Source organism: Limulus polyphemus, unplaced genomic scaffold (assembly GCF_000517525.1).
Source record: "Limulus polyphemus unplaced genomic scaffold, Limulus_polyphemus-2.1.2 Scaffold246, whole genome shotgun sequence".
NCBI lineage: Eukaryota > Metazoa > Arthropoda > Merostomata > Xiphosura > Limulidae > Limulus > Limulus polyphemus.
Window position 1 is genome coordinate 587,773 of NW_013665856.1, and position 15,557 is coordinate 603,329.

The following is a 15,557-nucleotide window of genomic DNA, read 5'->3' on the forward strand; positions in this document are numbered from 1 at the left end:
CCCAAAATTGAGTTGGACTATCGGCCCACCGGGACAAGTCCCGGTATCCCGATAGGCCAATCCGCCCCTGTGTGTTCCTGGCTGCAATAATCACAGGGGGGCATACATTTCCTGTTGAACCCCAGTATGACTTGGTTGTGGGCAATTGCTGTTAGATGTTACAAGTGGAAACCTAACTACTACAATGTTGTGTGTTATGCATGTTTCAACAAAGATGACTATTTAATGGTGAATAATTATGGTAAATAAAATTAACAATGATATTTAATATAGTTAATTTGTGCCTTGATAGAAGCAGATGCATTGGTCAATGGAAAATATCTATGAGAATTTTGCACAAACACATTCGTGAACCTTCCCCTTCTCAAGGTAGATACTAGTTTTTATTAACATTTTACTTATTTTAATATTATTAATTATTAAATGAAATAAACTATTACTTCTAAACTAACATATACAGCACTTGTATCGCATGTATTTTGGATCCTTCCCTAGGCCTAGCTCAATTTAACCAAGTCCCTTGGCTTGACCATGTGGAATTTTTACTTGCTTTTCAACCAACTCTCATTTTCTCCCACTAAACTTCATGTTCTTCTGCTTACACAAACTTTGAAACTCTGCTAGTGATACATTTTCATATTTTGACATATTTATGCTAATAACAAGTATTGTCTATGCAGATATACACATATAAATAATCCAATGATGAAGTGTAATACCCTCTATGATTCAGCAATAAACTTGCTGGATGACTGAGTTGATTATGGTGCTGCCATGAGAATGAGTTTTGAATATTCCCCATTCAAATGAAGTACAAAATGATAAAGCATGCTTTTCACAAACTACAAAAACATTAAGACTAATTGTAGCAAAAGTTGATCACAAACACCTTTTCTTCTAGCAGCATATTGCCAAACTGTGCTTTTATCATTTTGTTCTGATCTCAACTGAGCTTACATGAAATTCTGCTAAACTGAAAGCCTTTCTAGCCTTTACTGTTAAAAAGAACAAGAAAAAAGCTTTCATTTCCTGGCATGTTTAGATCAGTACCCTGTAACTTTTTGTGCCTCCTGGTGGCTAAACGATAAGTTCTGGGGCTTATAACACAGAGAGCAGAGCATAAACAACTCATTGTGTAGTAGCTTTGTGCTTAACAACAAACAAACAAACTACTTCTTGAAGTTGAGGTATAGTTAGTTACATCCCATTATGACAAGTGAGGTTGGGAAACTGATTGGTTAAAAATCAATGAAATTACACTTGTATTCAGCACAGAAGTTAGAACATTTTTGTTCAAAGCTATTATGATTTCCCTTCTAGGGTGCAATAAGTGCCATATTATGCGAATAGAAAATTCAAGAAATTCACGAACAGTAATGATTTTGTTAGGAAGTTGCTGAAATCAACCCAGAATCAACTAATGTTTTTTTTACCTATAACTACTATATAAGTACTTTTTTATTCAATAAACTTCAACTCTGGATTTTAACTTAATGTGTGAGTAAATAAATGAGAAACAGACAGAGATTGTTTTAACTGATGATATTTTATTCTATGATAAATAATGTTTTGTGCTTTGTGTTGAAAGGTAAAAGTACAGGGTTGTGTTTGTAAGCATATTTACAAATCAAAAGATTGTTGTTGTGAATAAAGTGGTCTGGGTGGTATTATTTTTAATTTCTCAGCAATCGATCTTCTGTGATCAGGAAATTCAAAACATTCTACTGATTCTGATTGCTGAACTAATTATCGGTAAAACACTGCATAATATAAAATAATAACTTCAAATGAGCATAGAATAATGATTTAAAAACAGGAATACTAATGCAATTCTCATAAAGGTGTCTGATACATTTTCCACATCTATTTCATTATTTAATTTCACCAGGCATAGCAAAAAGACTAGCCATGAGCTGCTATAATTTTAATATTATTAATTATTAAATGAAGTAAATTATTACTTCTAAACAAACATAACTAATGCTGCCCTACATGGAGCTGTTTGGTTAGGATCCTGGCAAGCTGAACAGTATTCTTCTGTATTTTGGGTTTGTTCCTGGCTCTTTGACCTACTGCTGTTTGTTCCAGCCAGCTCTGCTGGGGCAGAGAGACAATTCAGCAAGATGAAAATGATCAAGAACTATTTGAGATCTTGTCTGGAAGCTGACAGGATCACTGATCAGCTTCTGGTCATGCTCCACTTTCCTTCAAAAAGTGACTTTGATCCTAAAACAGCTATCCATGTTTGGAACTCAATATCACTTTGCACCTGGAAACCGTTTGCTGGCACAGTCCAGATCGAGAAGCAGGTGCACGAGAATGATGAAGAAATAGATGTTTGGACATCATCAGACACTTGACGCTGATGCATACTAGATTTCCTTTCATAAGTTATTTTGATTAGGAAAGGACACTAATTTAAGTTTAACTCAGCACCACCTAAGTCATCTTAGAGCTATATGCATGTTTTCCATATGTTACTAATTTCAGGATTTTGCTTATTACAAATTCAAATTCCTGAATGACTAATTAACAACTGTTTCAGGATATGAAAGAACTGATTACCATAAAGTTAATGGTAATGTAAATTATATGATTTTTCCATCTCTCCATCAAAAGTGTTTGACATTTTGTTGACAAATATGTGTCAGCTAGATGGTAATGAGTTATATGGGAACAAGAATAGATTACACTGGCAATGATGCAAAGATTTTCTTTCATCATTTATTTTGATCATTAAAGGACTACTTCAAAGGGGAACAAAGGAATAGATTACACCGGCAGTGATGCAAAGATTTTTCTTTCATCATTTATTTTGATCATTAAAGGACTACTTCAAAGGGGAACAAAGGAATAGATTACACTGGCAGTGATGCAAAGATTTTCTTTCATTATTTATTTTGATTATTAAAGGACACTACTTTAAAGGGGAACAAAAAGTTACCGTTATACCATGTTTTAGAGAGAAATTAAAGATCATATATGAAACTAGCAGAAATGCTGCTATATGTGCAGCTATTTGGTTAGGATCTTGGCACGCTGAATAGTGTGCATCTGTATTTCAGGTTTGTTACTGCCATCTTCTCACTGGATCTTGTCTCATAACTTGGTGAGCAAGCCTATATCTTTCTTGCTCTTTATTTCTGTAACTTGCATCCTGACATTTCTTTTTCAAAGTTTCAGACTTTCTCCATAATAAGTCATTTTTCCATTTGGTAATTTTTTGGCATTGTGATATTTGATCACATTATACTCATAATGAAGTAAAAAATACTTGTGCAACTTACAAAGATCAAGTTACTACAAAATTCCTGCAAGTTCGTATGTAACAAACTCTTTACGAAGGACTTGCTATTCTTTTGGTCACAAAACAATTCAATTTATAGCTGATGCTTGAATTTTCCAGCATAAACAATATCACAATGATTCCCCACTAAGAGGACTCGCTTTTAAATTCTGCATTAAATTCACTTTACCACAATTTTAGAAGTTTTATTAAAAAATTAATTACATTAATAATAATAAGTGTACAAAATTAATATACATCAGTGTTTCCGCAACCCAATACCAGTACATGTAAAAAGAAAAATGACGGTCTACAGAAAACTACCTTTCACTACCAACCATCATTTTTAAACTTTCTACAAGCCCTTGTTGTATGTTATAGATAAATGTTATTAAACCAGTTGATATAAATATATTCTAATAAAATTAATATTTTTAAATACATTATAATTTAAATTTTCATTTCATCTAACTTGGATTTCTCAGTATTTCAATTAAGCTAATATAACAGGAAGGAAAAGTGAAAGTTTGTACTTAAGGCTATGAACTATAGAATTCACAAGCTGACAGCTGCCTTTATAGTTTCAGGAATTAAGGTGTTCTCACTTAGTACAATTTATAGAGCCTAAGATTAAGTTTTATGGTGTTGATAACTTTGAGATTCTTGTGAAATGCTGTAAATTTAAAACCACATGTTAACTAGACACGTCCTCCTGCTGAGTCTAAGCCGATCTTCCCCTGTCTGCAGGTAAGATCAAAAAAGGGATTTTGTCTCACATTAAAGGACAATTTGTTCATTCGACACCAAAGTTTCAGGAATTTTATTCCAAATGTGTTAAATTTGTCTACTCCGTTAATGGAAATTTAAGGCATGCAAGACCTGAGTCTTGCGTCTGGTAGTGCCAGGTGGCAGCAGACAAGTTGCTGGTGGCTGGTGCTAGAAGTGTTAGTTTGTTCTGAGAAGAGAGAGAATTGTTTGTGACTTAATTTGTACTAACTAAACATTTTTTAAGTTGTTCATTTTAAAGAAAAACCCCTCTCCAATATGGATAGATGGCTGAAGAAACATGCATCACAAGAGAAAACCTCAAGAGATGCACAAATGCAGCCAAGTTCTAGTGAAACTGAAGTTAGTGAAAATAATAGTCCTAATTATAAACATTTAAGTGATATGCAGCTTGGTATCAAAGAAAAGAAAACAAGACCTCTTGGTCTCAACAGTATTGTGATGAATATTTCAAGTATGGTTTTATAAGTGGTGGTAGCAATAATGACTTGCCACTATGTGTTCTTTGTTGTTCAACATTATCAAATGAGAGCATGAAACCATCAAAACTGAAATGCCACTTGGATACCAGATGTCCAGAATACTCAGGAGTAAGCCAATAGATTGTTTCATAAATAAGAAAAATGAAATAGCTTTTTCCAAATAAATAATTTCACACATTTTTTCCACGAGATCTTCCAATGAAGACTTGGTTATGACCTCATATGAAATTTCAGAACTAATAGCCGAGACAGGTTATCCGATAGTATTGGTGAAGCATTAATACTTCCTGCTGTAAAAATAATTACGTCTCGTGTTTATAAAAACAAGAAAATCAGTTGAATTTACTGTCCCTATCTAATAATACAATGAAATGTAGAATTGTGGATATGGCAAAAATATTGAAGAAACTCTTATATGTCGAGTTCACTGTTGTCAGTTTTTTTTTTCATTACAAGTGGATGAAAGCACAGACATTGCAGATAATGGCAATATAATGTGTTTTGTAATAAATGATTATAAGGACACAATACATGAAGATTTATTGTTTTGTAAACCACTTCCAACAAGAACAATGGCTGGTGAAATTTGTAATTTAATCAATAATTTTATAATTCAGAGTGGTATTCAATGGAAAAGATGTGTTGGATTGAGTACCAATGGTGATCACTCAATGGCAGGTTCCCATACAGGAGTTTTCCAGAGGATCTGAGCAGTGGTACCAGACTGTGAATGGGTACATTGTAGCATTCACAGAAAGGCATTAGCTGTGAAGAAAATGCCCTTACTTTTGAATTCAACTATGCAAGAATGTATTAAATTCATAAACTATATAAAATTTTGTTTGTTGAATTCCAGAATCTTTACTGCTTTGTGCAAAGAATTAGGAAGTGAACACGAGCATCTATTACACTGTGAAGTTCGGTGGTTATCAAAAGGAAATGTCTTAAAAAGACTCATCAAAATAAAGAATGAAGTTATCTTGTTTTTGAAGCAACATCACCTATCAGCAAAGGATTCAGTATTTGAATTTAGAGATAGGTTTCATAATTTGCATTGGTTAATGAAGGTGGCCTATTTATGTGACATTTTTGTCTTCTTAAATGCATTAAATCTAAATTTTCAAGGTGCTAACATAAATATTATTAATGTCCAGGAGAAGATAGAAGCAGCAAAAAAAATTGTGGGTACATCAAATTGAGAAGAGAAATTATAAGTCTTTCTCTACTTTAATAGAATTACAAAACCAAGATGAAGAAGGTAATATTCCAGATGAGATTTCCTCATCAATCAAAGAGCATCTTTTGTGGCTAAAATCAGGCTTGAAGGAATATTTTTCTCCAATTGACAGCAGTAAAATGTGGATTAGGAACCCTTTTACTGTTGACATGGAAAATGAGGAGGGATTACAACTTGGTGAATCTGAAATTGATTCTATTATTGAACTGTCCTGTGACACCGCACTGAAAAACTGTTTTAGTCGAGTCTTGTTAATTAATATTTGGATGAGCTGTCATGCTGAGTATCTAAATTTATCAGAAAAAGCAGTGAGATTTCTTATGCCCTTTGTCATAACTTATAAATGCGAATCAGGCTTCTCAGCATTGGTTTTCTTAAAAAACAAGTACAGGAACAGATTAGATGTTGACTTCTTTTCCTCATGATTTGAAGTTGCTGTGTGATGAAAAACAGCATCATCCTTCTCATTAGGAAGTTTATTTCTTAAAAGAGCATTAATAAATATACAATTAATGTGAAGATTAAATAACAATGAAATATAATTTCTTTTTACACAGTAGTACTATAAAACACCAGTATATTTTATAATCGATGATGTATTGATAGAACTATTGCTTCCAGCTTGATGTTAAGACTTAGCCGTGTATTATTGGGTTATCTAATTAGGTATTTGAGGAGGCCAGGCCTCATAAAAAAATTACAAAAATAAACCAGTCCCTAGTTGGAAAAGTTTGGGAAACACTGATATACATTATTAAAAAGGAAAGGAGTGCCTTTTCTCCATTAAGGAAGTGATTTAGGAAAAAAATGTCATAAAATAAAGTCCTTTTATGTGTATTATTTTCTTTACCCTAACTCTATATGAGGTTGGTTGATTAGACCAGTATCATAACCACCAGAAAAAAAAAGGAAATAATTATAAATGCCCTCTATTTTCTTTCTGGAATTACTACAAATTATAGCAGAAAAACCACAATTATTTATCCTAAGTAACTTAAAGCTTGTAACAGTATATATCTATTTGTACTTAATTTTTATTGTTTTATTGCCCTTTGAACTGGGTCTACCTACTATTTGCACCATATAAATTGCAAATCACATTACATAATTTAGTTACATAACACACGGGTTACTTGCTAGCGTACCTCAAAAAAATTATTAATAATAACAATAATATTTATATTATTTATCTTACCTGAACTAATTGTACTACTGCATTAAATAATTTGTATTTAATTAAATAATGCACCAAAGAACACAGAGTAATAACATGTAAAAAGGAAACAATATTCCATAACTATCACAATTTTTCTGGCGTTCTAACTGTATGACAAAAGCTGTTAAAAGTTTAGCTAAGCTCATTGATGTGCTTCCCATGAGAATAAAGTTCAAACTGGAAGGAAAATAGACAATTCTCTGTACAGACAACAAAGTTATATAAATAGTATGTTATTTGATAGGGAAAAACTTTGGCTTTCTATTGGTTATGAGTAGTATAATGTGTTCTGACAAATTCTCGTGTGTACAGGACCCGGGAGTTTGGGTTAAGTAGAATGTTGATATTATATGATTTGCTAAGAGTTATAGGTGGATGACACATCCCATTAATATCCTCTAGGTATATTTGGAAAAGTTATTTATTCCCAGGTTTTAATTTACAGATGGTTTACTTTGTGATATCTTATTTCAGATTTTTCTGTTAAAAGAAGATACTCAGATCTTCAATATCATATTGTGAAGGGATGCTGAAGTCAAGATAAATGAATAATTTAAAAGATATAAGCATGTTTTATAAAGATGATTTATTACATGTGTTGTAAATATAGTATACATTGTTAAATCAAAAACAGGACCCCCCCATGGTAAAACAAAATGTTTAATTTTCAGATGTTTTAGAATTCACACATTCTATCATCTGTGATCTAAAATGTTTTCATAGAACAAACGTATGTGATATATACATATGTGTGTGTCTATAAAACAAAGAGTACAAGTTTTAATATGGAGAAAAAATTGTAAAAAAGATGAACATATAGGAGTTTCATGCAGAATTGTTGAAACACTACTAAGTCCATGTACTTTCCCTACTCGTATACACTGTTAATTAGAAAATGCCCTTTACCTAGTGATAACTTCAAAATTCTAACATCAGGATCTTCAAACTATGAGAATCTGGTCAAAGAAAGTCTATGTTTCTCAAATGAACATCCAAGTCTAAATAACAACTTCAGTTCCTTTCAGCTCTCCTTCTTTCTATATATTTATTTTATTAAATTGTTTTCTTAACCTTTGCAAAACCCAATTATTTCTTCCCCTTTGTATAGGCATGTATTTTTAATTGGCATTTTGTTTTGCCTATTTTTGAGTAGACTTTGTTTTCTGCATAGCAAATCTGTGTTTTTAAATTTTTGAAAGTACCTAGACCTAGTGAATTTCTTTATAGTATAGTCAAAAAAAGATTTATTTTTTTTTTTACCAAATGCAGTAGCAAAATATTTGACAACTATATCATTTTTAGGACGCTACGTTCCACCTCATCTTCGAAACTGTCCAATTACATCTCAGCAACCAAGTAGACAACCCCCAGAAACCCAGCAACAGTGGAATAATCGTGATAGCTACAACTCGACAGATCGTGATAGAGGTGAACAGGGATACAAAGACTGGAATAATAGGAACCAGTATAATCGTGGTCGTGGTGGGTGTTGAGATACTAATGGCATTTAACAGTGTCTTTTCTTTTTAACATTTTTCATATAATTATTTTAATCATTTTTTAACATAAATATGGATATTGTAGTTTCTTTTTGTGTGTGAAATATATGATTATGGTATGTTGTATTTAATTGTAAATTGTATATAAGAAATTGGTTTTCATTGGTTACTAAATTGAAAATTGTTTTGAAAAGGGACATATGCACTGTGCTAAAATAATAGAATAGTAATGTGATTGAATAAAACAATATTGCAAAATTTAGAAACATAAACTAAATGGTGTTTTATTTATAGTAAATCAAAATTATCAGATGTTTCTAACATATGGTTGGTCTAACTCAGTTTGAGATGTAATCTCTGTGGTAGGTATGCTTTTCAACATTTCTTCCTTGATATGTGAGATACAAACATTTAAGGAAGGTCATAGCTTTAGAGGGGTTGTTCATTCCTATATTTGAAAATCTTTTAAAACATGCATTTTACTGCCATAGTTTTAGAAAAAAGTTTTATTGTGGTAATTTCTAGTAAAAGTAGACAATTCATGAACAACTTACCATCCAGATCATGAAAATGACCTCTGCCTATCCACTTATAGGGAGTAATAAAAGCCAAATATATATAAATAAGCACCCACAGGTATGTATGTTAGTGTATAGCACTCGCATGACCAATGAGTAATCCAATACTCAAGGGATGGCATACAGATACCTTAAATTCAAGCTGCTAGCAGTGTTCAAGCTTTTGCCCCAGTATTTTCAGGCAGAAAAATTTTTATAGTATGTTAATTTAAGGGAGATCAGTTTTGTGTAACATTACAATCACAAAATGTAAGCTTTGATATGACAGCCATTTCAATAGTTTGTATCAAAATTTAGTTGACATTAGTGACTAATGACTGTTGCACTCACTTATGTGAAATTAGGTCTCATAATAACTAGAATAACTATGTAGAGGTTGAATACGTTATATTAAAACTATTTTGGAGTCTCGTCATATTGTTACACTACTCGTTGACACATTTGGTCATGCTCTGGCTGACAGCCATGCATATTGGCCTGCTGTGTAGTTTTCATAGCTAAAGGCACCTTAGTAAGGCTTTCATGTCTGAAGCTCATCCTCTCTCTGCTTTCTTTCCATATGCCATATAGTTTATGAATACAACAGTTTTCTCACTCCCCTATTTTAACAGTCCTCTCGCACAGAAATTTGTAGGTGCTGCATCTGGCAATTTTGTTGTTGTCTTCATATTGAATAGCATGAATACCTGTTTCATTCTCCAGCAGCTTTTGATATATACTCATTAAATAAATATGTCGTTGAAGAAACTTGTACATATGACTTCTGTTGCTTTTCCATACAGAGACCCTTCTTGATTATGTTGTGTACTGTGGCATGTGGGCTTCTTTGGCACTGATCTTTGGTTTCATGTTTTCTTGCCTGTTACAAGATGCTGCTCTTTGCTTAAAATGGCTGGGGTATGAATTCTTGTTCCAAGTTGATTCATATTTCTTTGTTTTCTAATGCCATTAAGTACAAGGGATATTCTCATCTTGGAAATTCTAAATCACTGATCTTGACTGAGCTTTATGATCTGAGTGATAAATTTTTGGTGACATCACACTACGTAATAACATCAAACATTGTCAGAAATGTAGTTCTGATACATTCTACCACGACTTTAGCTGAGGTTTTCATGTAACTTGCTAACTTGCATATTCAAAATTGTTTTGATATACCATAATCCCATCTATAAAAGTTGACTGTCTGGTCTTTCTTGCTAATTATATGTAGTAATAGTAATGTGTAAGAACCAACAAAATCTGTTGTTGTAAATGAAGCTTGAAGAGAAAATCCAATCATACGATCAATTTTAAACATAATGGAAGTAAAATTTAATTGTTTTTCAAAGGGTCATAATCAAACATTGTCATCTGAACCAATTGCAAAAGTTCAGATTTTTTGTAGTAATTCAGATTACGTTTTTAATATTGTATGTGCACCTTACTGTAAGAATGCTGCTTGTCTGTATAGTCACTGAGGGAATCCAAAAGTCATTTTGTTTGTTTAATACTTATAGTTATTATTTTTGTATATCAGATATTATAATCCATATGTAAATCTAATTTCAGAACTTATTGGCATACAGTACTGTTGATCATGAAGGATGTGCTGTATAATTGTAACATTCTTATGCAAAGCTTTGTTCAACTGATATGTACTTTAGAAACACAGTTCTGATAGTATCTTAAAGGTTGTTAAGCTTAAACGTTTCTAAAATACATCTTTTACTAAATGACAATCTGGTTGTATTTAAAGTTGGCCTAGCATGTCCCGGTAGTTAGTAAGATGGACTATGGATTTGTTGGCCCATCATTTACATCCTGGTACTGACAAACCTTCACACAATGTTTTTGAAGATTAGATATCTAGAGAGATAACACAGAGCTAATTAAAAGCAAACATTAAAACCTAACTTTATGTAATCATAGGGATGAATATAGTGTCACTAAAGTAACTAAATTTTAGTTGGATATAAATGTACAATAAGATAAAGCAAAAAATTTTTAGAAGTATATAATATCATATCTTGCAAGTTCTGGACTTTTAGAAAACTGGACATTTCAGTATGGAAACAGATATTTGTAAGAATTTTATGATCTGGCTCTGTGTAGTTTGATTCAATAGCAAGTTTATACTCAACTTTCATTCATATTGATTTAGTGCATGGTTTTTTTTTTATGCCTCTTCATTACAAACATTGGTTATTTCTAGATCAAATAACTTTTTAACTTTATATTTTATGCTAAGATTGAACAGATTTGTGAATGTCATATTGTAAACTGTTAGAAACATCTGAGAACTGGATGAATCAGTTAACAAATAAGAGAAAAGTACAGGATACAAAAAACTGAGGAGAGTAAGAAGTATTGTTCCAAGTTGATACATTTTACAACTTGACAAAATATTTATTTTCTGATATGTATGTATGTATGTGTGTGCAAACACACACTCACTTCCCTGCTAAAAGTATACAGGCACTTGTAATCTCTGGCCTCATGTGGTATAGCACTGTCCTTGGTCTGAGTAACTACTGCTATTTTTGCAAGGCATTCTTTCAACTAAGTCCGAAAAGTTGTCTGGAGAAGTTTGTTACTATCATTGTTTCAGTGGCTCAGCAAGTTGCTGACAACTTGTAGACTGTGTTATAATCTTTAAGATTAACCTCTACAAGTGGGCTAAAGAAGGTTTGCCCACTAGGATTGTTTCCATTAGGATCTAAAGGTATAGCATTAGTATGCATATAAAAGAACTAATATTTGTTTAAAATGTTGTTCTATTTCATACCCTTTTCAATTCTTAATATCTGTGTTTTTTTAATGTAAATGAAACCTAAACCAGTATCAGTTGTTCCAAAGTACAAGTGATCAATATTTTTGGTTAGTTGAAGAACAGCTTAATGAAGGTTAATAAGACTTAAATGATCAGGATGTTTTTTTTTCTGCAAAAACTTATTTTTAGTAATAGTCACTTTGTTTTCACAATAAAACTTGATACTGAACTTTTTTTTTATAAATGTGTAAGCACACTTATCTATATCAGGTAGTTTTGTGAAGAGTCCGCCTGCTTTTTATAATTTTAATTTTTACTACCTATAGGTTTTAAAAACATTGAAAGATTGTTTGTAAGGTTTCATTCTGCTTTTCAGGTAGTAAAACATAGTGTTAAGATATTTCATCATAAAACCTTGTGAACTATGGGATTTCCCTGTTAAATGGGATTCAATCCTAGATTTCTTAACTGTTATCCAAGTGAAAGAATAAAGGGAGAAAAATTTCATTTTTCTGTCAGTTTTAAAGCAATGTTTCAAAGTATCCATAGCCACATTATTTCAGAATCTTACCAGACATTAAGAAGAAAACAAACTGGTAAGGCTGTGAAAAAAATAATAACAACACAATGGTCAGTGAAAATGAATAAATAATCACTTAAAAAAAGATGTTAGTTTAGTATCCATAATATAATATTTTGCTACCAAAGTATAATGATATACAATCCGTGCAACATGTCTGATCCTTGCAGGATGTTAGTAATTTAAAAATATTCTGTACATATATTTTAAGTTTTTCATTTGCTAAGCACAAAATCAACACATTGTCCAATTATGACAAAATTTTACAATCTTGTGACAGACTCCTATGGTAGTGACTTTGGAAAATTTGGAAGCAACAACAGGGGTGGCAGGTATAATCCTCGAGGGGATGCTGGAAGAGGAGGAGGGTTTGATAGAGATGACAGAAGGAATTTTAATGATGGACGAGGTTAGTTTGCAATGTGTATTCTGTGTAATTACTTAACTTTGGAATATTGCATACAGAATATATTTTATTTTTAAGTAGCTATTGATCAAATGAACAGATGTAGTGCAAGGTGAACAAAATAATTTTATGAATGTTTTCTGAAGATATAAAGAACATTTAAAGTTAAATGTGGTACTGAAATGATTAAGTTTTCAAATGTATGTTGATGTTAAAAATTTGTGTAAAATGTGAGGTATATTGGCAAAGCATAAATGTTGTGATAAAAAGTGGCTGAGTCAAACTATATCACACTGAATAGAAAGAGATTTGTTTTTCCTCCTATTAACCATTTTGTAATGGGCTTGGTAAAATATACACAAGTTTGTATACACGTTAAATGTTTATACTACAACTTTTAATTCAGTACGTGCATCTTCAAAAAATTTGGTATACCTTTAGTAAACATTTCAAGTCTTTTGTACACAAAAAATCATATTTTTTAAATAAGTATTTTTACTAAAGATTTCTTTGTGAATATGTCTAGTCTGTTTCGTTACTATTCCGAGTTGGAAGTGATTTTCATGTTAGGATTAAATATACTATTCTTCATCCCAAAAATCTAAAATTTCTTTTGTGTAATTTTTAAAACTTCCTAAATACATTTCAAACACTTGTTTTCAGTAAAACTGTATCTTATCAGTTATTTAATGATATACTTGAGTCTTCAGCCTGTAGAGAAATCCCAAAACTATAATGAAAATACAAGTTGTAAAATTAGAAATAAAAGGAGCGGCTATGCCTTTTTTTCATTATTATTTCTCACGAAGTTTCAAAGTACTTCTCTTACGACTTTGAACTGTTAAACATTTCACGTTTATGTTCTGTGTTTATTTTACTGTCAATGACTAAAGTAGAACCCCACTGAAAATAAACCAATAAATCGCTGCTTGTGTCAGTAGACTGTTTACGTGACACCACCGTAATATGATAATCCTGAAAGCAACAAAGCATGCGCGAAAAGACAATCAACTCGACCCCTGCTCCGTGTATCAGATTATATATGCTAAAATGTTTTAAAGGAAAATTCCGAGTAATGACACTGCACTTAGAATCAGGGAAAACGTTTATGCCAACAACAGGATGTGTAATTTATAGGCTTATGTATGTATCTTACAGTGTTCACAACAAGACTTTTTCGAAAGTAACAACACTGTACTTTAAACCTGTCAAAACATTTATTATGTGATTTGGTGCTGATACAATAAACTTTGCAATTCTTTGATTATTGGTAATCCTTTTGAGGTGTTTGGAATTAGCAGCATAGGTGTACAAAGATGTTATTTAAACACATGCTTATAAAATCCTATTTCACTTTTCAGCAATTATTCGTCAACTAATAAAAATTCTAGTTTCAGCACTACTTATCACATTCATTTAGTTTTGCAAACCTCGTAAGTGTGTAGTCTTCTTTGGAAAACATTCTTATTTTTTCAGCTAAAGTGTATTTACTCATAGATGCTTAAATTTTAGTTATTTTTCTTAAAACATGAATAATAATTGAAAGTTACATAGAAAAACAATGATTTCTAATACTTATGAGAAATTAGGGTGATAGAAAAATATTTTGCTCTCGTGTGCCTTTAGTGCTAATCCTCATTTATTTTATCAAGTGTAGGGTGAAGAAATATAATTTTTGTAGGCTTCAAATATGCATTTTAGAAAAAAAGAAAATATATTACATTACTCTACTAGTACACGCAAAACATCTGTAACTTGCTTCGGTTTATAAATAAAGTATATACGTGTTTAAAAATATTTTATATCCGTTCAAAGCAACTTGGTCATCACCATTCAACAATCTTGGAGAAATTATTATTTTCTGTTCCAAGCTCTTTTACAAACAACTGTAAGAATCACGTAAAGCACAACTTGCCCTTTCTATTGATTATAAACAGACCCTTAAGAAAAGTAGGTGGAACTAAAGTGGTTTGGAAAGAATGCAGTAGGAGGAGGCACTACTCTAGTTGATTTGCTAGATGTATTGATTTCTCAGGAAATCAAAGTGGTTGGAGGTTCTAAGTTTATATTCTAGCTTGACAGTATCTAAAATTCATGTTTTTAATTCGTTAACCACTTGTAGACGTATATAGTAGGTGTAAACAAAATTTAAATTGGGCAATAATACATGAGGATGGTGCTATGTGACACACACAAATCAATATTTAGCTTTGTTTTATTTATATTTTATTTTGAATTAAAAAATTAAAACATACATAATATTAAAATTTGAAATATAAAGCAACGTTTTGATGCCAATTTCATTAATATATAGTATTAATAAAGTTTTGAAAGTAAATTGTAAACAGACCAAGACATGCTCAGTTAGACCCACCCATTGCGAAAGGGTTAATGGCAATTGCTAATTATATAAAAGTTTAAGATTGTGTAAAAACTGCAAATAATTCATATGTTTTACAGGATGTTTTTCTTGAAAATCAAAAACTCAAGCCAAGCCTGATCTGAATTCACATTCTTATATTTCTAGCTTTTGTAGTGATTTTTTAATTTGAGTTATGTGACAGACAGAAATTAGATTTGTACTCAAATATTCACTTGAAAGTTATCAAAAGCCTTACTGAAAAGACAAATTAAAGAATTTAGCTGAAATTACTATGTATTAGGTTGTCAAGAAGTTAATGTCGCTTTTTTTCTGAAAAAAACCTGAGCAACTTGTATATCAAAATAAAACGTTT

The 15,557-nt window shown here is 31.5% G+C and overlaps 1 protein-coding gene across 1 annotated transcript in view; it reads left to right on the plus strand.

Annotated features, from left to right (window-relative positions):
* Positions 1 to 15,557, plus strand: part of LOC106478751 (ATP-dependent RNA helicase DDX3Y-like) — a 49,599-nt gene that overhangs the window by 10,162 nt on the left and 23,880 nt on the right. The window contains exons 3-4 of the mRNA XM_013939312.2: positions 8,310 to 8,489; positions 12,697 to 12,825. Coding sequence (XP_013794766.1) covers positions 8,310 to 8,489; positions 12,697 to 12,825 — 309 coding nt within the window. The remainder of the gene's footprint in view (positions 1 to 8,309; positions 8,490 to 12,696; positions 12,826 to 15,557) is intronic.